This window comes from Buteo buteo, chromosome 18, assembly GCF_964188355.1.
Source record: "Buteo buteo chromosome 18, bButBut1.hap1.1, whole genome shotgun sequence".
NCBI lineage: Eukaryota > Metazoa > Chordata > Aves > Accipitriformes > Accipitridae > Buteo > Buteo buteo.
In genome coordinates, this window is record NC_134188.1 from 25,532,760 (window position 1) to 25,557,552 (window position 24,793).

General features: G+C 40.4%; 1 protein-coding gene across 1 annotated transcript in view; it reads left to right on the forward strand.

The window, feature by feature from the left end:
* Positions 1–24,793, forward strand: part of TENM4 (teneurin transmembrane protein 4) — a 598,102-nt gene that overhangs the window by 429,196 nt on the left and 144,113 nt on the right. Inside the window, exons 13-15 of the mRNA XM_075050174.1 lie at positions 9,086–9,187; positions 13,757–13,951; positions 18,178–18,378. Of these exons, the coding sequence (XP_074906275.1) occupies positions 9,086–9,187; positions 13,757–13,951; positions 18,178–18,378 (498 nt within the window). The remainder of the gene's footprint in view (positions 1–9,085; positions 9,188–13,756; positions 13,952–18,177; positions 18,379–24,793) is intronic.

Sequence of the window (24,793 nt, forward strand, 5' to 3'; positions counted from 1 at the left end):
CCACAGCCTTGTCATAGGTATGTTACAAGTGTGGGATTAAAGTGTTACTGTGCTTAGAAGCTGCATTGTAGAAGGAAGAAGAAGGCTTCAGCCCAACAGCTACTCTTTGTTTAAAATCATTCACCAATTTTTTTTTCCCAGCTAACTTCTAACCTGTGATCACATTTCAAGTGATTTAGAACAGAGGGCTTTTTCAGACGGTCAGTGTATGATTCCTTAAGAACTGTATTTCATAGACCCTTTTATGCTTTTAGCATTGCTCACATTCTCAGGGAAGAAAACAGTGTTCCCTGTATATCCCTATGAACAGCATAAATACATTAGCAGGATTTTCATTCTGGTCCCAGTGAAGTCAAAGGAGATTTTACCATTAACTTAAATGGTAGTATACATAGACCAGTGCCCAAGTGCTTTTGAAATCCCATTACACCTTGTGCTTTCAACCATCTGATAGCTTTAGATTATAAGGCATTCTGCACTGGAAAGATTTCTTCTTAAAAAGCAAGCAGTAAGAGAAAGGAATGAATCAGTGAGATAAAGCTCGCTCTCAAAGGGCAAACCAAATTCAGACCAAATGTGGCATACGCTTCTGAAATGCTCAGGCTTGTTCTCTTCTTTATTTACTCCCCAAACTATTCCCACTTGGTCCCTGTTTCTGTAGAACAGAAGTTCAAAAATAGTGCACAAAAAAGCTGGTTTTGTAGTATTTCCAGCTGGGCCTGGAGTCGAATGTGCCTGAAATAGTGTGAGAAAAACTGACATTACTGTGGTGAGAGCCATTCTAGTACCTGGATAGCTATCTCAAGCCAGGCCTAGAAGCAAAAGTACAGACATCTCGGGGGAAAATGTGCTCACATGATGTACTGTCAAATTTGGCAAACTCAGCAGCTCTTGATGATTTCAATAGGCAACCCAAATTGATCCCGAACGCCAAACCTTTTGTGCTTCACCATCACCTTTTAAAACGATCCACCCTCTAGAGTCACTGCTGGCTGGAGCAGGTATTTGCTGCGCGTATGCTGATGGAGATGTGGGGTACCTGGCATTGCCAATTGCTTTTTTTAAAAGTTCTTACAGAAAAAAAGTGGGGGCAGAATAACATGCAATTGGATACTGTGATTACTGTACTTCACGCTGACTTTCCAGAATCAGGAGTGATTTAAGGAGTTGTTTAAAGGACTGCCTGCCTGTTGCCCTTTTCCTAATTTAGCATCCTTATAGCTGCATGTGAAGGTTAGAGTTCCACTGGGATATGAGAGCAAAACAGGGTTATATGCATGGATCTTTAATTAAAACAGACCTCCCAGCCTTCAGAAAAAGAAAAAAAAAAATCAAAATCTGGCACAACATCAAGTGGCATTAGCAGTATCAGCATCACACTAGGTGCCCTACAGAAGAGGAAACTGTGAAAGAGCACTCAGAAATAATGACTGAGTTTCCATGATGCTGTCAAGACTTTCACATCCCTGGCTGCCAGGTGTGGATTACTTGAGCTAGAAATGTAAAAGCCTTATAAAACACAAATGAAGCAGAAAAATCGAAATCTCAGCAGGTGAGGATGTACCATAAGAAGGAATCAGTCCTTTCAAACTTCAGCTGGGGAAGGAAGAGGAGGAGCAAGAGAATACCAGACCCAGCATTTCCACATTTCCTTTGTTTCCAGGGCATTTTTTTCTCCCTTTCTGTTTTTTTGGCTCATAATGTCAAGTCTGATGTTTCGAGATATCTGAAACCTGTTTTATCCCCTCTCACCTCCATGTCTCCCTTGGCATTGTTATCACAATTACAAGGGCAGGTGACAGTTCTCTAGGCTTAGAATCCAACCTACCCTGCAGTGAAATTCAATTGAGTAGCATCATTTCTTTGAAAAATAAACAAGACTGCAAGCTCGGCAACTGGGAAGTAAATTAAATGTGTTCACAGAGCTTCAGAATCTTCTTTGCCTTTCATGTTATACTGCCTGACTTCCTATTAAAATTATTGCTAACGTAGTTGGGGCAGTGACAGGGAGCATTTTTGTGAGAGAGATGTTACTGCAATGAGCTTATAGGTGACAGCTTTATCCTGGACAAGCAGGTCTAGGAGAAAGAATAAGTGGCTTGTTAAGGATGCTCTGCTGCAGCAGCAGAGAATATGATAAAATAACGTGGTGTCCCTTCACTCTCCCATGGGATGTAATTCACTGCAAGCTGAGAGGGATGCTGTGCACTCCTCATGGCCCTTTTGCATTGATGTGGCTCACACCGAGGATTTCAAGGTTAGATATGAACCATGGAACGTACCTACCTGCTGCCCTGCTCCATGTGCACACCCTCCCTCCCAGCACAGCATCTTCTTTAGCCAGGGGAACATGACTAGGCAGAAAATAAGTCAGTGGGCAGTTCGGAACAATTTCTTTCTCTGTGACAATAAATATATGTGTTTATTTGATACAGTAAACAATCCTCCTCTAAATAGTAGTTTCGCCTCTGGTAATTTTTTAAAATTTACTTACTTTTTTAGAATTAATGCATCTGTATATACAAGGATTTGACATCTATAAGGAAGGGGTAGAACCTTTTATTACACCAATCAGTATATCTACTGTATCTCCCTGGATTGGTAGATTGGAAGATGTGACAATTTGCTGCAGGCTCAGCAGCTTCATATACCTTCTCACCAGCACAGAGCAAAAGATTTTGAGGCCATTTCTTTCATAGAGGTGGAGTAGACTACTAGTTGAAGAGGCCAAACAGTGAGGTTACCTAAAAAACCCTGCTCTTTTCTTTGCATCTCACTTCTAATATTTAATATTCTCATTGGTAAAACAAGTTTAATTTTCTTTGAACCTTCATTCCAGAAACTGAGATTAGCATCGATTCATTAAAGTACAATTATTCTACTGCCATGCTATTCCTACATGTTTTTGACACCAAACACTGCCAGTTCCAGAACAACTCTTTGAGGTTATCAAGTGAAATACTTACATTTGAGTTCATACAACCACACTGCACTGAATGGCATTTAATCAGTTCTTAGAAAGCAGTCCTGGTGCTTATTAACTCCCAGGAAAGCTACTGCCTTCCAGTTGCCAGCTAGATAACTATTTTTTCTTTGCCAGTAGATAGTTGCCTCTAAATGCCTAGGGAATGATGATGCTTGGTGGCAAGTGTAGGCTATAAAATATTTATCTTTAACACACAATTGTGTTACTGCAGCCTCTAATAGGATTTGGTGTCAGGCAAACATCTGCCTTGGCCTCTGGCCCAAAGATATAGAAACAAGCTATTAAGTTGAATGTTGCATAGTAAATAAATAAGGCGGAAATACTGTTAAAGTAGCCATACCACTGACCAACAAACATGGTGAGTATATAAAAAAGAAGTCCATCAAGAGTCTAACAATTTGTCTACCTCCTTAATATGTTTATTGTATTTCATCTGGATAAAGGTAATTCATGTAGGTAATTGTACGCCAGGCTGACAGATCTTTATAGAGCTCACCACAGTAGAGTTGGCTTTCACAGGGCTTTTTGTCAGCAGCAAAGTGGTCCCCTGAGCAGACCATTAGCCTGGGAGCTTTGTCGCTGTCACGAGTCAGTTTATGATATGAAGCAAACAGTGTATTTGTCTATGCCTCAGATTACCCGCCTAAAAAAATGGGAATGGTAGCAATTAGTGATTTCCTATTGAACTCAGTGATATCCTTAAATGAAAGATAGCGTAGTGTGAAGTCTTATTATGGGTATGGGCAGGATCATGCCAGTTTATAGCTTCTCACAGGGTGACGAGTGATTGCAGTGGGAAAACAAGCAAGGAGATAAAGGTTTCAGCCAAGTTTCCCTCAAAATCTACCAGCTGTGAGCTTACTCGTACTGAAAGAAGTCCCGTGAGACAAATGGCAAAAATCCCAGAGTATCCTCAGCAGCTGTAAGTCAACATGGTGCATGAAGTAAAGCTGGTTTGCTCCAGACCATGATCTGCTTCTTTCTCTGCTTTGATAATTAAAGCTCTTCAGTGGGAAGGACCTTAAAGAGTACTTCAGAAGAATTTTGCTCTTGGAGAAGTCTAGGCTTTCACAGTTAATCAGTGTTTTCCATCTCTCATTTTTAGGAATCTAGAAGTACTGTTGTACATCCTCCTTTTCCTGAGTGAGGTAGGCTGGACTAGGGTAGGGAATACCTGCTATGGCAGACAAGGCATTTCTGTACCATTCTCCAAAATGAGACAGTGTGGATCTGAAGACTGTGTGTCTCATTATGTCATTTACTCCTTCTCTCAGAGGAGATCTGGATGTTTACAATATTTATTCAGGAAATGACTTGGGTTTTCAGTTGCTAATTAGATTTTGAAGCTGGCAGGACAATTACTTCCATACGCAAGCTTCCGCAGTCCCCATTAAAAGCCACACCGCCTCAAGTTTTGCAGGTCTGTCCCCAGCGTGAGTCGTTTGCTCTCGGGAGGTTTGCTCTTGCTGATGTTGGTTGTTGAAAGGTGGCATGGGAGCTGCATTTTCAATGTTCTCTTTGGACATGATAGCAAAACCATATGAAAGCATCATGCATCATCCATTGGCTGACCCTCATTAATAATCTTTGCCCTTACCAGCTGGTGTCAATCAGATCACTTCAGAGATTTGGGAGCCAAGAGAAAGCTGTGGGAGTCAGACTGAAAACAGAGAACATACATCTCTTTCTAAAAAAGAATTGTCCATAGTCTCACAGGGAACTTTAACAATTAAACAAAACAAAACATTGTTGTGATTCTCTAAAGCAGTTCCCATGGCACTGTTCATAAAACACCATATGGAATTCTGTATATATATTGGAAAATATCCTTATAATTACATGAACAGCTTACAGAATAAGCTGTAGAATGGAGACTAGAACCTAGCTGTAACTGCAGTGACCTGTTTTTATTTATTGATTGACAGTTTGTCACCTCTGTAGCTATGTTGACTGTGGACACGCTTAAAAGACATACAGTTGGTTTGTGCCACTAACTTAGGGGCTCCCTGAATGTTAAAGAGTTTGTTCTCTTCTATAATCTAAGCCCCATTAGATAATAATTTGGCTAAGTCTTAGCTTCGGCAAGTTTGTCCTTTTGATTCTTTATTCTTTCTAGGGTTCCCCCATCATGCTCCCTAATTTCTTATACCAAGTCACCCACCTCCTCCTGTTTAGTTTGAAATTTAGGTATTAGAGCAGTGTGCATGGATGTGCGTACACACGTTATATGTACATTTCGGACGGGACAGAAAATCGACTCAGCTGTCCAACTGACACAGTGTGTAACCACTGAAACGAAATTTGGTCCTGGGATGAAGACAGGTTTTTATGGGAAGTCTTGAGTGAGTATGACTTGCTAATGCCTGCCATCTTCAAAGTAAAAAGAAGTTCCAGTTTGTGATTGTACCTAAGAATATAAATAGGGCCATGCTCAGTATTGCACAGACAACTCTCAGACTTGTTGCTCACAAGCCTAAGTCGCAAGCCTTGTTTGTTCTCGTTAGCTCTAGAGTTCATCAGAAAAAAGCAGGTTCATTTAACACTTCCTTTATGGAAATACTATTTGAGCTGTTTGGGGGCAGCTTTGAGACAAAGATGTACCACATGACTCTTCATCACTTTTCAGAGGTCATTCTCAGAACTTTTGGGAGTGTGCAGAGACCTTAATTGCCCTGAGTCTCACCAGGCAAGTTTATGTCCTTAACAGCTAAAAAATGGTAAGTGGCACCTGCCACTGGGAGGGAAGAGTTTCTTTTCACTTCATCTCATCTTTATCAGGCAGGTTATTCCAGGGCAAAGTGAACTAGTGTAAAATGAGAACACATTAGAAATGTTACTTTCGGCTATATTAGAAAAACAAGGAGCATCAGAGAAAACAATGAAGTAGGATGAAGGGATTTTTAAGGGTCTACTCTATTATTAAGAGTATAGGGTATTCAGGCCACAATTAAGAGTTACAGAGGTGCTTCAGCGAAGAAGGTGAAATGGGTTTTATTCACCTGGTTTTTTATTCCTTTTGTGTTGGCCACACTATGGTATGATGCAGTTGGGGCACACTTGCAAAGGAGAGTCTGGAAAATCAAGGACTGAACAGATAGTGATATATGAAGTGATATGTGTGCATATCCCTGCATTTTTGCAAAGTAAAATGCCAAATCTGTAGATGAACCACAAAATATACATGAATATTTTTTGACATGCATTAGTGTTGGTCACTGTGGATGGGATCTGATGAATTATAGGTGTCTTTCTTTGATGACAATATCTACATCTGAACTAGTCAGAGGAGGAAAGGAAGCACTACTGGAGTAAAGTTCATTAAATGGATTCACCCTAAGATTCAGGAAAGTTTGGTTACCTAAACACAGGTATGCTGCATTTCTGTGGTCACTCTGAACTTCTAGATCCCATTATACATAGTCAGTATAATGGACGAGAGTCATTTTGTTTCACCTACAGTAGACATCCGATTGGTGTACAGAGTATTGCCTGTCTTGTCCTAGGCATCTCAAGTACATCAGCTGAAACACACTATAAATGCAAAATATTATTTCCAGTAACAAAGATTACCCTTTAGCTGATGGGGTGCATTGTTAAACTTTGGAACAGCTGCCATGCCTGTTGCTACATTGCTGTTTAGATGTTGCTTTGATTTGTTGTTATTTTGGATAAATATTATTTATTATATTACATAAACATACCAAGAAATTTGTATGGATATTTTACTCCATTCAAGGACTCAATTTAGTCCTTTAAAGCAAAAGCTTGACAAAAGCTTTTAAAAAAAGTTTTTAATATACCATAGGTGTTGTCATAACACTGGGAGTCTGTCCTGCATCAAGCACTGACATAGGTATTCCCCTTGACTTCAAAGGCCATGGATATGTAACCTCTACGCAGTGTTGCTACAGCTTGCAGACCCCAACCCAGAATGACGGTGTGATGGTGAGGTTTCAGGAGATGTCCAAGTACTGTGCTGATGCTGAATAGCGTGGCCTTACTCCTGCTTCCAGTTCTTGGGCAGTAGAAAACAGTTCACTGGGTTTTTTTTTTCTCTGTTGCATTAATATTTTTGCCACCTTTTGAGCTTAACCAAGTCATTGAAGGGTCTGACAAGTGCCAGAACCAGCACAAGAAGAGGGAGCTTAGACTTGTACCTAGGATGAGAGGATTAGAGGAGAAGGACTGACCCTTTCAGCAACAGGAGCTGTTAAATCTCCTTGCCTGTCTCATTATTTTGTTTCACAGTACTCACACATTGTATGTTCTTCACATGTGTAAGTATGTGTATGTGTATAAATAAATAACATTTTTTTCTAGATTTCTGCATATATTTCTTGAAGACAAGGATATAAACATTGTAAAAAAAGCATAGAGAAAAAATGCATAAAGCAAATCTATTTTCATTTTCAGCAGTGAAATTAAACCATCACAAAGTTCTGAAGATCATATACATATAGGCTAATATTAACTTTTCATTTACAGGATAATTTGTGCTTATACCTGCTATTGAGTGAGAGTTAGTATACCTAAATATCAATATAAATGCACAAGGCCTGAGTTGCTATTTCTTTATTCTAGGAAGCATGGCTGCTATTTGATTGGAATAAAGATGGCAGCTCAAGCCCCAAATGTTGACAGCATGCTGTGATTGTATTTCCATCCACCATAAAGTGAATATCTGCTTAACTATAGAGCTTAAGTGTTAGGAAACTTGTACCTTCCTTGTACCTTCCTTGCTGCATGGAGCTATCTGATTAAAAGATGTCTGATGCCAAGACTTAAAACATAAATGCTCGAAACTGGTTTTATTATTTAAAACTGCTGTTGCCCTTTATGAATGATTAAATTATATCACGTCCTTTAAAGTGTCCTTCAGAAACCTCTGTTGTTTGGAGAACACTCATCCAGAAACAGGCTTCCTTTCATTTGTGATTAGAAGCTAATCTGCACATCTCTGCTGCAGCTGTTTCTCTTCACTTGCACCGATAGGAAGTTTACAAATATCTTTGCTACCACAAGGCCTCGTGAACTACACCAATGAAAGCGCAGTCATTATTCATACGGCTGAGATTTCCACCCCACTCCAAGATAGATGTACCACTGCTGCCCCTCCTGTATAACTGAATCCAGTTTTAATCTGATACGCACCTCCCTCGGAGAAAATGTGAAATAATAGTGTGGAATGAACCACTCTATTCCATCATCTTTCTAAGCCCCACTCACATTTACTCAGTCTTCACTAACAGTTTAGTAAAAAAAAATATTATTATTTTCATTGTCTTTTTGATATGTAATGTTTACCAGCTTGTGTTCTTTTATGGAAGATAATTTTTAACCCCAATATTCTGAACTGTCCTCAAAATAAAAGTCCTAGATAACATTTTGCTTACCTGTTAACTTTCCTTGAAAGATGAATAGCCAGTGTTTTTGCCAAAGTCAGGGAATTTAAGATGATAACTAGAAACAGAAGCAAGTGTGGAATAGTCCCATCCCTGTTCCACCGAGATACAATATTAGCCCCAGCACTCTGGGCTGTTTGTATATTATTGCAGAACAAACCAGAAGGCATTCGGTTAGAAATAATCCTTCAACAGGCAGACAGGATGAACTGAGGGTCTGTGTTCAGTAACTTCATCGGGGAACGTTTCTATCATAGCTCAGCTCTGTTTGGCACAAATAAATGCCCCAAGTTCACTTACCCGCGTCAACAAAATTGGACCAAAAGTACGTGTTCTGCCATGGGAACGGTGTGTATTGCTTCTTTCCAATAAATTCAAAGAGGGAAAATGGTTGGAAAAATAAGCAGGAAGAAAAGACATTTAGAAGTTTTCAGGTGCTGAGTGAGGACAAAGCCTAGTGAGTGCTGAGCAGCTGTGATTTAATCATAGGATTTACAGTCGCTTGGCGCTAATGGATGGTTGAACCATCCATTGCTGTAAATGGATGAGCACTGTTTAGTGGAGCTCACACTAATGCTTTCAGCCCCAAGTGCAGCCATTGCTTTGAAGATTCAACTGTCCTGCCATCCAGACCCCTCCCAAATTCAGAGGTATTTTCTTGCCTAAAGAAGTATTTGAATTCTCTTTTGTTTTCCAGAATCAGTGGATAATTGTCCCAGTAATTGCTATGGGAATGGAGACTGCGTGTCTGGGACTTGCCATTGCTTCCTTGGCTTTCTGGGCCCTGACTGTGGCAGAGGTAGGAGTTTATACTTGATTAACTCTTCCCCTCTCCCCTTCGGTTAACAATTTTCTCATGGAAATTATATTCATGCCTGTGCCTTTTGCAAAGTACACCTCACCCAGCTTGGGGGTGCTGCAGTAGAATGGAAACGGGTTGGATCTGTGGATTTGTGCGCTACTAGTCATGATTGCTGTGACCTTAGCAACAGCACAATCCCTAGCTGCATATGGACAGGCAAAATGTCACATTGGGAATTTTCTCTCTGGAAGCGACTTTAGAAAACATGACTTACAAATGTGGCATTGTTGTTTGTTTAGCAGAGCACTGTAGCATTGTGTGGCATGACTCTATAATGATACTTTCTTTTAAGACACTGATTATACAAAAATTAAGTACCTTTTTCATTGCTACAGGCCTTGCGATTCTGCCTGAGCTCTGAATGATCACTGACAGCCTGGCTGTGGGGAGTGGGGCAGGGTTAGAGTAAGGCTAGTGGTGGAGTAATGGCAGGAAGAACTGGATACTCTGGCCAAAAGTGAAAACATTGGGACGACTGGGAAGGAGGTTTACCCCAGCAAAGAATATAATACATTTTTCTGCTCAAGTGATAAGTACTTTTAATAAATGGTTTTGGAAGGGTTTTCATTTGACCTGAAATTTTTAGGTTATTTAAACATTTGAAAAACAAACCGAAGTACTTTTAGTAAGAACACGTTTCAGACCGAGAAATCAAAACGTTGCATGTGGGAAATGCCAGAATGCTGTGCATCAACCTTTTCAAGGCCTTTTTTGGCTCAAACGGTCCAACAAACTCAGTGCAGATTTATAAATCTGGGGAGGGAGGTAGTGTAAAAAGTTAGTGCCCACACAGGGAGCTTTGCTAAGGCAAGCGCACAGGCCTTCACTCCAGCCCATTGCTTCTTTGGAAAGCAGGCTGGCTCCTTCCCAAGAGAGCGAGCTAAACTCTGTCCAACCCCATGTCCTCTCCCCCTCCAGCTGAGCTTGGGTCACATCACTGCAGCCCAGCCAAAAGATAGAGATAAGGAGGGCCACACACCCCGCAGGCTGGGAGCTCTCTGCCCAGGCGGTGTGGTCCAGGCTAAAACCCCAGAGGTGTTTCAGAGTTCACAGCCCAGTAAGATGGATGTGGCAATCTGCATCCCTGAGAGCTTTTATGTCAAACTTCTTGCTGACTCAGGTTACACTTGGTTTGCATTTCCTTACACTTGGTTTGCATTTCCAAGCTCCTTTTCAAATCTGTAGAGCTGGGGACAAAAGGAGGGGTTTTTTCCGTCTCCCACAGTATATTCCTACTTACACCTCCTAACTTTAGGTAGGGGCAGAAGTTCAGGGTTTGTTCACCCCAAGGCTCCCTGTAGAGTCAGTGGAGAAGGAGAAGCTCCTTCACTGTAAGTCAGAATATTTAAACTTTTGTTCTGAATCCACTTTCAGAGGAGCTTACCTCCTTTCATGGGTTATATACCTAGCTTTCTCAGGCCCTTCAGCTGAGCCACGTGAGTATCTCCCATTTCACTGGAGTGCTTACGCTGGCTGATATGAACACTTTTATTCAGCTCTATCTTTTGGTTCCGAATCATCTGGGTTCAGATCACAGATTACTCTCTGCCTTCGGGAAGACACATTCATACCCAGAGTGTCAAAATTATATTTGTGTATGCGTTTCCACCCAGTGGGCTTGTTAAATGGATCATCTTACTGTGAGCGTGAGATACAAGGGCCCCAGCGCTGCCTTCCTGTTGGTTTTCAGGGGAATCTAAGATGCTGCTTTTGACCTACAAATCCCTCAGAGGGCAGCAACTGTGGCATGTGTAAAGCTGCTACAGTATCTGTCTGCAGCCGAATATGGGTGCCTGTACTGAGCGGTAATCCTTAAATAAGCACGTTTCTGCCCACGTGAAGATTTCTAGGTCATAGATTTCCTGGATGTTCCTTTGTTTCAATTCAGCCTTGGAATTCGCCATCCAAATGGGTGGGAAACTGTGGAGCAGAAAGCCCTTCTGTTTTTAATAATGGCTGATTATTAATGTATTATTAACCAATTATTTTAAACCAAGTAAATGAGAACAAATCACCAGAGGTGTATTTGCTTCACCTTTTGAAGGCCTACTTGAACATGGGAGATGGTGTTTTAAAGTTCTGTATAAAGTAAACAAATGAATGATCTTACTCTCTGATGCTAAACTTTACAAGAAAAGTGGTATGCATTTGGGCTGTTGCTAGCATAACCACACTAGAGAATTACTATAATTTTGGCATCTTAGATATTGTTTGCTGGAATCTGAATGATCAAACAGTAATTATATATCTTTATATATGGAAAAGAGTTGCACAACTAGCAGTGGAAAAAATCCAGAAACCTCTTTCGTCTTTATTCATTACGGCATGCTACAAAGGAGGTCTTGTTCTTGCCATTGCCTTGACATTTGCAGCAGCACTTTTCGGGGTTATGCTGAAGGTGTTCTCCATAGAGGGCTCTGTAGAGTACCAGTCTTATTGCAGATGGCCGGTAATTTATCTGATCTTGTATTGAGTGATCAGCTGTCTTGTCAGAAAACATGTAAGTCTTTCTCAGCAAGCTCTCACTGGTTAAAGGCAATTATTCTTCCTTCTTGTTGAAAAGAGCTGCAGACTATCCTCTTCCATTGCCTTGAAAGAACAGGCTCAATTACTGAGCATCTGCAATTTGAGACGGGGGGGGGGGGGGGAAATTCCATCAGCCTAGCTGAAAAGTGAAATTACAGAGTGAGTTTGCCGTGAACCATGTAGACAACACAGTGTATCTTAAACAATTTATGTCTTGTATTGTATAGGTAGATATCTCCTTGCAAATGCTGCACTTGAAACGCACCACTGCAATGTGCTTCCTTTAAAGTGAACAGAGGGCTCCTTAGTAATAACAGTTGCCAAATTCCTTTCTTTTCTAAACCTCTTTTATCTTGGTCAGGCAAATATAGTTCACTGCATATCAAACTGGCTTAACAGTCAGAGCTGGCAACGCTTTGTATTTTCTTGAGGTTGCTGTAATTCTGTAACACTCAAACCGACTTAAGGACACATGGAACAACACAGGATGCTCATTGTGCGATTACTATCTGAAAAGATGGGAAGAGAAGGAGAGGAATGTGTTCCCCTAACGATGTTAATACCTCTTCCCACATATAATCAGTCAGGAACAAAGCAAAAGAGGTACATTGTACTCATCACATGCCTAACGCAGCCGAATTAAGCAGCAGACTGGAATATTCCTTTCACATTTGTCCTGCATAAAAATGTTCATAAACTGCCTTTCTGAGGGGCAGATGAGAAGCCCAGCTGCTCTCACCTAAGGATGATGTGCAACAGTGAACAAGAGAAGTCTGTCTTAAATATGTGTCCTTGCAGCTGAGTTTCAGCAAAATGAAATGGAAGAGAACAGGGCTTAAGCAAGAAGAAGTTTCAAGGGATAGCTAACAGGAGAAGGCTATTGTTTCTGAGAGACAGAAATCAGCAGCTTCCTTGGAAAAATCAGAACAGAGGACAAAAGGAGCATAAGGTGGCAGGTGTGGAGAATGGAAAAGGTAAAAGACATCATCAGCGAGGAGCTGAAGGAAGCTTAGAGAGCAGTGATTACCAAAGTTTTGGTCATGGAGGCTGGGGTCTGGTCCTTGACGCCCTGTCCTTCCCTGGGGAGCCTGCTCTGTATCCTTCAGTTCATCCCATCCCACTCTGCCTGACATTTTCCAAATTTAGCTCAGAAAATGCTTAATCCTGGGATCCATCATGCCACAGCTTGAGCTTGTCATCTTCCTCTTGTCCCCTTTATCACAGGGAAGAAATCCTGTATCTGGTTGGCCTTGAGAATTAGCCGACTTTGCTGGAAACAAGGACAATTAAAAAATCTTTTATAAACTGATACAAAGAAAAGAGGATAGATTTGGAGAACTTTTATTACAGGGAGCTTGGGAAGACTAGAGGCCAGTTTTGCATTGTGTCTGATGATGAATGGAGTCCGGCAGAGGTGATAACCAAAAAAGGGGGCGGGAGATTCAGTTGATGGTATGACATGAGCTAAATCAGGGAAATAGTCTCAACGTGGCGTTCTGGGCTCTGAGCAAAGCAACTGAAACCTGTAAAGCTGAGAATTACAACAGAAAAACAAGGGAGCGTGAAGTCCACAGCAGAGGCAGTGTCAAGGAAAATACGAAGTCTGGCAGCAGGTCAGGGGTAATGATAAGCAATCTAAAGTCAGTGGTGCTGCTGAAAGAAGACACCAGTACATTGAAAAGTCAGAATACAATAAATTCTGAGTTTAGGTAGTGAAAAAAAGTATCGGAGACACAAAGCAAGGAGATAATTCTAACTCAAGAGCACTGTTTGTTTGTTTTAAACAGTCATAGAAGAATACAGTTAACAGCTGGGTGTCATCCACGTAAAAAAATTTGTTTTGGCAAAGAAAAGAAAAACATACCCCACTGAAGACTGTGTATGTAGAATATAAATCCCACGCTGGACTCTTGTGCTCTTTTTTGAGGTGAGAGCCGTGTACAGTTGTGTTTTCACGTGATTTCTCTTATCTGTCCCCAGCATCCTGCCCAGTGCTGTGCAGTGGAAATGGGCAGTACATGAAGGGGAGGTGTTTGTGCCATAGCGGCTGGAAAGGAGCAGAATGTGATGTCCCAACGAACCAGTGCATTGACGTCTCCTGCAATAACCATGGCACGTGCATCATGGGGACCTGTATCTGCAACCCAGGATACAAAGGCGAGAGCTGTGAAGAAGGTATTGGCGAGACACATTCAATTAGCCTTTTGCTTTGATTGTCGTTATATAATTACATGGATGGAGGCAATTCAGAATAGGACTGGCACTTAAACAGAACAGTAATAGGCACCTTAGAGATACAATAGATGGATGCAACATAAAAATGATATGTTGTAATAACTTGTCGTTAGCTATCATATTTGTTCAATAATTGGATGAAAAGCCATCAAATGCTTCAGATAGACAAATCTAGTTGAAAGACCAGAACATCTAATCATATGTTCAAATGTTCTTACTAAAGCATCGTTTCCATTTACACATCTAAACGTATAATTACTTTTACAGTGCTTTCTTCTCTGCTATGCTATGCCAAGCAATTTCAGTTGCTTACATACACAAAATGGTGGCATGTGAGAGAAAGTCCCTGATTCTTGTCAGCTTTAAAAGCTTAGAAATGCTCAGGACTTGAATTAAACTCTGCTTCAAAATCAGATATTATTTTAATGGCTCTTCCACAGCTTTTTTCTCACATTAGCCCCCAAACATTTTCATTTACATTTAGATTTGTGGCTCAGAAATACAGTGTCTTTTAGCACTTATCTTTAATCTTTTTGTGTAGGAAGTCACCTGCCACCATAAACCTTTATCTTACCGAGTCTGTGACTGCTTCTTACTGCTAAATGAAAAAGTGGACAGTTTTGTAAGTGCACAAATCATTCAGGTAGTTATAAAAATACATCCAAAAGTGCTTGATTTAAAGAATAGTGTTCAACACTTTTGAAAACTATTCTCAAAATTCTATGCAGATGACCTGATAAATAATTATGTTTAAATTACCCTTCTACAAATGCATATGTAAGGCCTCTACACCACCTGATAGTTTTAAGACATCCGTTTGATACATGTATAAGAATCACAATGGTTTGAATTAATTTACGGTTGTCTTCATGTATACAGGATAAAGATTTATCTGAAATGGCTTTATTTTACAGACAATGAAAATAGGCTGAATTGGAGTCAGACGTTCAAATGGCATCTAATCTAGCAATTCTTTTGATGCGTTAAATGTATTGGAGTGGGACATCTCTGATGTAACATGGCTTCAGTGTCAGTAAATGTTAGAGATGAAGACAGTATCAGCTTTATAACAATAAGCCATCTCTTGAGAAAGCTTCATTTTGGCTTAAGAAAGTATAATTCAATGAAGCCGTGGGGCATGCAAAACCCAAGGATGGTGACTACTGAAGTATCTTTAAAGCATCTCCATAGTCCTCATATTTACTAGATCATATCTTTACTGGATAAACAGAAATGAAAAGATCCTGAATTTGCCTCTAGGCAGACGTGTTTAATGTGTGTAAATCAGAGTAAGATTTGCCCTTTTTCTAACAGGAACCTTTTTTCCCTGGTCACGTTTAAAGCAGAAAAGCTTGACTCTACTCAGTTATTTTATGTTATCACTGTAGCGGGGGACAGTGTCAGTCCCACTAGGTAAAAAACTTGAAAAAGAATGAAGAACAAAGAGAACATGATTTTTCTTATGAGCTGTTTAGTATTTTTCCAAGTATGCATTTGTTTTTCATATTCAAGGCTTAATTTGTATTGTGTCGTAAGGGGGGGAAGTAACTCAGAAATATGCCATGTGGGAAATCTTGAGGACATATATATATATATTTAGATCTAGTAAAAAAGTTGATTTATACTATTTCTTAAATTGCTTTTACTTTTTAATTTCTCTTCTAAGAAGGACCATCTGGTATTGATTACTTTTTATTATTTCTCAGTTCTCGTAGCTTCACTGTGTAGTCCATGTTCATAATGGGTTTTCATTCCAGGGTTTCTTCTGTCTTTTCTTTTTCCCCCATAGAAGTTCAGCAATGTTTATAAAACATCAGCCAACAATCTTACATGAGTTTTTCTTTTCTCCTTCCTTAGTTTATTGGCCCATATTTTATAAGGCATGGGCTAAGCCAGCGAGACATTAAAGGGAGGGGAGCAAATTTAAGCAGTGAAAAATGAGAAGTTACTCTTTGGGTACTGAATAAGCCTAATAACTTGTGTGACCAATGAAGCATGAAGCATATTGGGGGAAAGTGTAGAAGAGGCACTAACCTTGCTTGCTGCATGATTTATCTCCATGGCAAAGGTTCTGCACAAGGCTAAACTATAAATGGGGCATTTTCCAACCAGGAATTAGACCATTTAGGACATTTTCCAAGCAGCAACACAGATATATGCAAAACTTTTTTTTTTAATTTTTTCTTTTTCCAAGTATACTAGATTTTGTCAGCTCTGCCCTCCTGCCCCACTCCCCATCTCTGCTTCTCCCAGAGCTGAGCAGCTAAATTTGTCAAGCAGAACTCCCTAAAAATATACCATTGTACTCCAAATCCACTAAGCAATTGATTAAGAAGAAAGCAGAAGCCCGTAATCCTGTCCCAGGGCCATTCCGATGGTGCAGAAAGCCTAAAGAGATACAGCTAGTGAGGCTGAGATTAAAGTAGCCATTGTGTGTGACATTTTCTGAAAGGGCTCATTTCAACATGAAAAATGGCCTTGGGATTATGATAAATGGGGGGTTCTGACATGCACATTCCCCTCCTATAATCGTCTGTGTTAGAGCTGAGATAGCAGATTGTCTGCCTCCTGTGATGGAGCCCCTTGTAAAACTCACCTTTTTCCCAATTGACCTTCAGAGGGGATGATTAATTGCCTGGAGGTAGCCTCTTGTCAGTTAGCCTGTGATCTTTGTTCTCTATGTTCAAACCACCTGCTGAGAACGTACGAGGCTGCTAGTCCGTTCCGTAGTCCTTTTCGTACCTATTACTGCTGAGAGAGAACAGGGCCAGGGCTTCAAGGGTCTCATGCTAAAATTGGCACCCTAGCTCCCAGCTCACTAACAGTGCAGGAGATTTATAGACTCATCCTTTCCAGCCTCTTACAATTTTCGAGGATTGTTCCAGCTATGAGCAGGGCTCCGGGAATCAAACAAAACAGAAAATGCTCTCACATGCCTTGGGATAGTAATGGCTGAGCCATTACTTGTCAGACTGAGAACGTTTTGAGAATCCAGGGAATTATCAGAGCAGCTGTTGTGTTTCCTTTTAAGGTTTCTGGATCTTAAACAGGTCATTGGGATTCTTATTAGCTTTTACGGGGCGGCGGGGGGGGACGAACCGCAAACCTGCTGCGTGTGCGGTGGCCGCGTTCTGCTCGTCTGTATTCGAGCGAGGAGGTGGGCAGCTTTCCCCTTGCTGCTTAGCCAGACTGACACTTGTCGCTGATCCCCAGGGCACTGCCACACACCGTTTCAAGAGCCGGGAAGAATTTCTCTAGGCTGTCCTATAAGCTTTTATATATAAATAGATGATCGACTCCTCCAGTCCTTCTTTGGAAGGGTGTCTGGTGCGTTTCGTATTTTTCGATTGCTGGGTGAAATTCCCCCGTGGGCAGAGGAGCTGGCAGTTGCCTACAAAACACATAACTCAGGAATCAGGCAGCAGTACATTCGGTCTTCTGGTACACTTTGCTATACTGTGCACCTAATTGAATGGTCTCCAGTCTTGTTAGGAAAGTGCCTCTTTGGGGGAAAAAAAACCCCAACATTTAAAAAAGAGTATTAATTGATCAAAAATAAAACCAGAACAACAATATAAAAAAAAAAAGATTTTGTTTTAATCCTTACTTCAGAAAACTGTCTAAGGATGTTTAACGTGAAATTTATGTGTCTGTGAAACCTGTATAGATTTCAGCACATTCTTCAATTTAAGCATGTATTTTGCTGAATAAGGACATCAGCTTCTGCTGAATCTTTACATAAAATTCTCTCTCAGAAAACTAGAACTCAGCTTTGAATTCATTAGTAATAGTAATTTAGGTTATTCTAATAGAATAAATGGAGGCACAATATGTGTGCAAGAGAATATTATTCTTATTCTATTCTTAATTGATATTAGCCTGTTCTTACTAGAAAGATCATTTATTAGTGTAGGCCTGGATAAAAGAATGGATTTCATCATTAAGTTTTTATCTGTTTTTCATGTAAGTGTTTTAGGTCTCACTGCCTTTTGGGGACACTATCTTCTTGCATGAAGCATCTGGTTTATGTACAATGAGGCTTCGATATCTGGTTGGAGCCTTGAGATACTATATAAATAAGTTTGTGTAGATGGCAGTCTGATAGCTTCTTTTCTGAAATTCCCATTTGCTTTCCCTTTCTGCTTCCTCTTCCCTCTCACATGTAGTGGACTGCATGGATCCTACCTGCTCAGGACGAGGCGTGTGCGTGCGAGGAGAATGTCACTGTTCAGTTGGCTGGGGAGGAACAAACTGTGAGACCCCAAGAGCCACTTGTCTGGACCAGTGCTCTGGTCATGGGACCTTCCTCCCAGATACTGGACTCTGCAGCTGCGATCCCAACTGGACCGGACACGATTGCTCAATCGGTAACGTCAGCGGTGACTTACTGTTGGTTTTTATTTTATTTAAACTTTGTAAAATATTCAGACCTAGATCTGCAAAATGAATGCTACAAATGTGTTCCAGTAAAGCACATGTAGGGCATGACTGGAAGCAGAAATGCCATAGCTCAACTACATAAATAATTCTGCTTCCATTGCTGAGCATAGAGTAATACAATAAATAACCCCATTAAAGCCACCTAGGCTTGCTATTGTTCATTATATTGCTATGAATGTAACTGATGGTCTACATATAACTGCTTGTTCTGGTGTTAGTGCTTGATGAATCCCAGTAGCCACCAAAGGGTCTGTTTTGATTTTTAGGAGATGACTAAATATTCTTCAGGTGGCTGTAAACAAGAAGGAAGAGGTGGCAATCCTTCAGGTCTCGTTTCCCTTCTGAATTCAAAGGCTGTGCTTTTCTAGGCTCAACTAGAGGACAATGAGTGTCACATGAGGTTCATACTAAAAGACTGTAAGCAGTGTCCTCTATCAAGTAAAAAATAAGTTTACTGGGTAGAAGTATTTAATAGTACAAGCACCTACCAAGAAGAGAAGTTTTTACGGGTGGTTTTGTGTAGAGGTTTGGAACTGTGACCTTCCTTCATTCCTCAGCTGAATGGGCATCTTGCTCAAAATCTGCATCAAGTATCTGAAATGAAGGCTAAAGAAAAACTATTCAGGAGCCTTTTCTTCCAAATGCAATTAGCTTTTAGAGGCCACACTGAGAAATGCTATAGTACTAGTTAGAACCTATGGAACATTAGTCTTTTGGCTTTTGTCCTGTATATTGTGCTCACAAACAAGAGACCACAGCAATAACAGCTTCTTTACCTTACACAGCTGGGGTGGAACTAGGCCAAAAATCCAGGGCAGCTCAGTATAGGCAATGAAATGAAATGAATTTTCAGCAAAGTGACAAAAAAAAGAAAGCCTGTTAGGAGAGTGGATATAGTAGAAAAATTACATAAACAACATTTTCACTGAGGAATTACTATCTCGTGTAAAGAAAATCAGGCAACTGCTTGCAAGTATTTTAAGAGAGTAACTTCCAAGGATGAGGCAAACCAAATGAACTGGTACAAAGTATATAAAAAGACCTTTTCAACAATCATCATTTAGGTTAGGTGTTAGAAAACTTGTCATAAAGTAAAATTGACTGGGCTGAAGAATAAGCAAAAGAGGAGGCCTACTTGCCTGGGGCTAAAACTAGGTTGATCAAAACTTTTGCAGATGTAGGGAGGGAAGCTTTCCTGCATTGATAGGAAGATAAATTTGGTGTCAGGCTTTTCCTTTCCCCATATTAACATCTTTAATTCCATACTCTATACGTTCATTTATAAGACCACTGTAAGGGGAAAGGTAGTAGTGTATTTCTAGTGATTTTGTAGCATAGTTCATAATTGAGTCATCATTCTGAGTTTACGTGGAGGTTTGGGGATTGCAGGGATGGATTTAGAAAAATGTTCATTTCTACACGCAAACAGAATTCACTTTCCCTTTGTTAACCTGCAGGGTCATGTACGGATGATTTATAAGCTTTCTTTATACTGCTTTTATAAATCCATCTAGTGCAAACTTTCTTTGGCAGTGTGAGGTTATTTGAGACAAACTTGAGCATCATTTCAAGACCTTTTTCCTCACCAAGCTGCTTGTAACATTCAGGTTATTGTGCCTCACAGCTAAAATCACAGCTAAGGTGATTTGTAAACTTCCATTTCTAACTCGGACCTTTCCACTGAATTGATGGCTTGATTTGAAAGACAGATTTACTCACAGGATGCATGGTACCCTTCTTGCATGATTAAAATAGAGTGAGCAAGCATGTTAGTACACATAACAACGTACTGCCCAACCCAGTGAGTTGGAGGTTCTGTAGAAGGGACTGAAGGGGCCAGATTTTTATTGTCCTATAAAATAGGACCAAAGGAACAGAAGAATTATTAAGTGAAAGAATTAACTACTTGCTGAAATCAGCCTCAGCTGAGCAAAGCAGTTAGGACTGTATGCAGTCCCAGTGAAATCTATAGGACTGTGCCTACGTGGGCAAGTGCTAAGGACAGCCCCTTCTGTAAACCACATTGAGAAGCAGACCCTGAGAACAGCATAATCATCTGGAAACCCAGAATAAAATATGAGGAGGCACAGTGGGTTTTCCAGCTCTTAACACCTTGAAGTCAAGACTAATACCTATCTAAAATGCTGTATGCGGTATTTGTTTAGAAGGTATCAGTCAGTATGGAAGCAGCTAAGTGAAAGTCTGTGGATTGTCATACGTAGTAAGTAAAACTAGACTCTCTTTGAACCTTAGACTCTGTCTTTCAGCTAAGTAAGTAGATTTCACCTGCCTTTAGCAGGAACCTTAGAGGAACACAGGTTGCTGGGTAAAACCCTTAGTTTTTCACAAGATAATGATACTACAGAAATTTCTGTTTCCTGTTTATATTCTCTTTTTTCATTTCTTGTGAATAGTACTGTGCACTGCATTGTAGGAAGAAATAATGATGGGGGGGGGGTGTATTTGCTTTATGTGTGTGCACACTGCCAGTATATCTTGAGATATGGCTGCTACCATACTACCTCAGGTGTTTCAGTCTGCAAAAATGCTTCTTAAACATGCTTCACCCTTTCATGCAAGGGACAGTTTCTTAGGATCCCCTTTCCCTCAGTACACACTTCTTTTTTGGTTGATTCCCAAATATAAAAAAAGTCTTTTAGAGAAATGTGCAGAGGTAAGTCCAGAGATAACCTGTACTGAGCAGCAAAAGGGGCATTTTGATTTCTCCATGGGAGAATTAAATCCCTTCCCTTTTGCATCTTAGTACTATTGCAGAAGCAAATACAAAAAGGTCCTTTATAACCCAATTCAGCTAAAAAGTCCAAGGCAATGCTTAGTACAAGAAAGATAATTAAGGAACCACTCATCCTAACCCCTTTTCTCCAGGGCCTGCCATCACAGATCCTCTGTATCCCGGGCTTTTGGTGTGCTATCTCCCTTCACCTCTTAATGAGCCCTAGCAAAGGACTTCATTCTCCAAGTTCTGGCAACTAATGAAGCCATTAAAGGGCAGCTCTCTTAACCTCTTACTGTCTGAGTATAGTGAGAAGAGGGAAATGGCCTGTGCTGCAATGTGAAACAGAACTTAATATGTGATATAGTCTCAGTCTTGAAACTATATTTAAACTGAACCAAGTATTTCTGGCTAATCAAGAGGCAACAAACCACATACCATAAGACATATTTGCTGAGTGCAATGAAATGAATAGGTGAGTCAGGTTATCTGCATTTGGGGAATGCACCATCTCCCAGAGGGGTCCCACTGATGCATGAGTGCATTCCCAGGCCCATCAAAACAGTATTATGCTTGGATACAAAATCATTCTTAAAGGAATTAAGTCATCTGGTGGTGTCCTTCACTGTCCTCAAATTTAAGTCAGTGATTTTCACACTGTTCTCTGGCAGTTGACATCTTGACATGCATGATATTCACTAGAATCATTGGAAAGTTGATAATACAAAGCAGCCATAGAAATTATGTTCTCTGTGTAATGAGTATACTGACTTTTTCTGGGCAGTTGACAGTGGTTGTACATTGACCTGCATACAGATAAGGATTCCTTCTCAGTCACTCATTCATAATGACTCACTTTATGCACAGTTGACATCCAGTGCAGTACTTCAGACCCTTAAAAGTACACTGGAGAAGAGTAGTAATAGGAATAGTACTTTGTATATGGTGGTCCTAAATTGGCAGTGGAGATATAAAATCATGAGCTCTGCATTTAATGGTAAGAGTTGGGAACTGGAAGCTGGGACTCAGTAAAGAGTTTAGAAGTTGTGATGTTTTACGTCACATTTTGAAAAGGCTAAGAGAGCATGCCTGACCAGAGACTGAGGCTGAGCTTGCATGACCATATCTCATGAAATCTAGTAGTTTGATCCTATTCATAGCTTCTCTCATCATTTCTGCTGCTAACAGTGTTTTCTGAGGATATGTCATTTGACTTTATGACTGCCCTTTTCCCCCTCCGTGACAGGGAGGAAATACTGCTTACCAGTGACTTGTTGCCAAACTTCGTTACTAAGATCTATGATCACAAAGATATTTAGGCATTTATGATATACCTTAACCAAATACAGCTACTAACTTTACTACAGTGTTCTGGAGAACTTCTCAACTTCTGAGACAGACCACAGTCTAGAGCTGTCTATTGAAAAGCTCCCTTAAGTTCCTAAATTTCTTCTGTGGCACATACAGCAGTTGTCTCCTCAGTCTGAGAAAGGATTGGATCTCTCACATGATCTCTCACTTCTTGAGAGAGTATCCCACCTACCAGGTCAATGGAGATGCTACAAGCAGTCATCTCAAAGAAAAGAATGAACTGGCTGGGCCGATCCAAAGTGATCCTGAAGTTGAGAACAGGGGATTCATGCCCTGAACCTTCATGTCAGCTGGGCATCATTCTAAGGCACAGAGTGCCTGTCATTTGGGACAGGAACAGTGCTTCAGACCATCCATCTCCTCAGGTTTACCAGCACTGCAGCACTCATTCTGGCCACACTTACTCTGGCTAGAAATGTTATAAATGTCTTTAGTGGACAGAAAAAAAAAATGGGTTTGCATTCATGCCCACTTCCATGCCATCCCCTCCTGCTTTTAGGCTTCCCATGACATTACCAATTTGGTGGGATAGTTGTCCTAGAGAAGAGAAACCTCTGCAGAGGGCTGTTCACATTTTAGTTAAATGGAAATCCTTGAAAGGGAGCTTAATTGATTCCTCTTCAATTCAACTGCCTTCTTATTTGGGTACTTCACATTACTTTAGAGCAGTCTGGGTTTCAGCTTTTGAGAGATCCTCAGTTCTGCCAAATAACTGTAGAAGGCTCAGCAGGCATCATGATCATAGATTCCTCAGGAGAGAGGCAATTACAGAACTGTGGCATTTAACATAAAAAAATAGAAAACCCCCTCTTAGCCTGTGTGATTGGTTAAAAACAGTTTAGGAGGGGCTTCAGACTGCCGTGTAGTGATCACAATACTTGCAGATATGCCTAGAGAAACCTGGCCTCCAAACACAGTGGGGAAATAGCGTGGGTATCCATAGGGCTAGCAGAAGACCAGGTATTTACCCACCAGTTGTAAAACAGTCCTCCCTGGCTTTACAGCCTTTGGTAGGCTGAGAAGCTGGATTTAAAATAAAACTAGCATGGTGTGTGTATCCATGTCTCTGATTGCAGGGAAGCCATATTCTTATAAATTATTGCACAGCACAGTGAAGTCAATGGAAAAGCTCCTGTTTACTTTGCAGGAGTATGGGTCAATTCAAGTCCGTTCACAAACAATGATTAGATTTAAGATTCTGTATCAGCTAGTGGTAATAACTGAATTTTTTAGTACCAATTTAGTTATATAAATTAACAATGGAGAAAGTCTTTCAGATAGCACCCAACAGAGTTCCCCACCACAAAGTTGTACAGTTCATCGAAACAGGCATATTTTTTGTACTCCAATTAGTAGATAAAGGGACCAAGAAGAATGAACTTTTAAACAGGAAAGCTAGAGCAAGTGCACCTTTACCTTCCACTGTCTTTTTTCATCAGGAATTGTGCAGGAGATTATTGTGCGCCCACACACACATACAGACACCCAGAAACACAGTTCTCATATATCTTACTGGACAACGTCATATCCCGTTGGTCAAAGAGCACCAGGGTTAACACAAGATGTGTGATAAAAATTGATTTCCTTGGGCTTATTGGTGTCAACCTTACAAAACAAAATCTCATGTTAAATCTCTCATGTTAAATTCATGTCATGCCCAAGGCCACTGAGATAAAAATCCATACTTGGAAAATTTTCATATAGTTCCTCCTTTAAAGCATCATTTTCTTCATTAAAAATGTCTCTGTAAAAAAAGGATATTACATCAGCTGTCACATGGTACAAGCTTGTACCTTACTACAGACTAGGGCCCTCTTTAATGCCTAAGAAATTGCTGATCTGTCTTTTTCTTAGCTTTAAAACATATAGGGAAGAACAAGAGAACTAAACCTCAGGATACAACACCTGAAATTGTGAAGGAATAAGTGAATCCAGAGAATCAACAGTGTTAACAAGAACTATCATTGTACAAAACATAAAGTTTTTGATGTAGCTGGGATTGTGAGTACAGATTTTAGCCTACCCATTGCCAAGATGAACTTATCCTTTAAAGCCTTCTAAGCTTTTTATTAAAAATGCAATAAAAGACTAAAACCAGCCAAAACATTTGAAATAAAAGTATTCAGGAAGGATTTCATTTGAATACCTTCTACTCCCTTTCCCTTTGTTTATTGAAAATGTGTATAAGGAGACCCGGGTGTGGTGGAAAAAAAAGGTAGTGGTTGAGATGGGCTGTA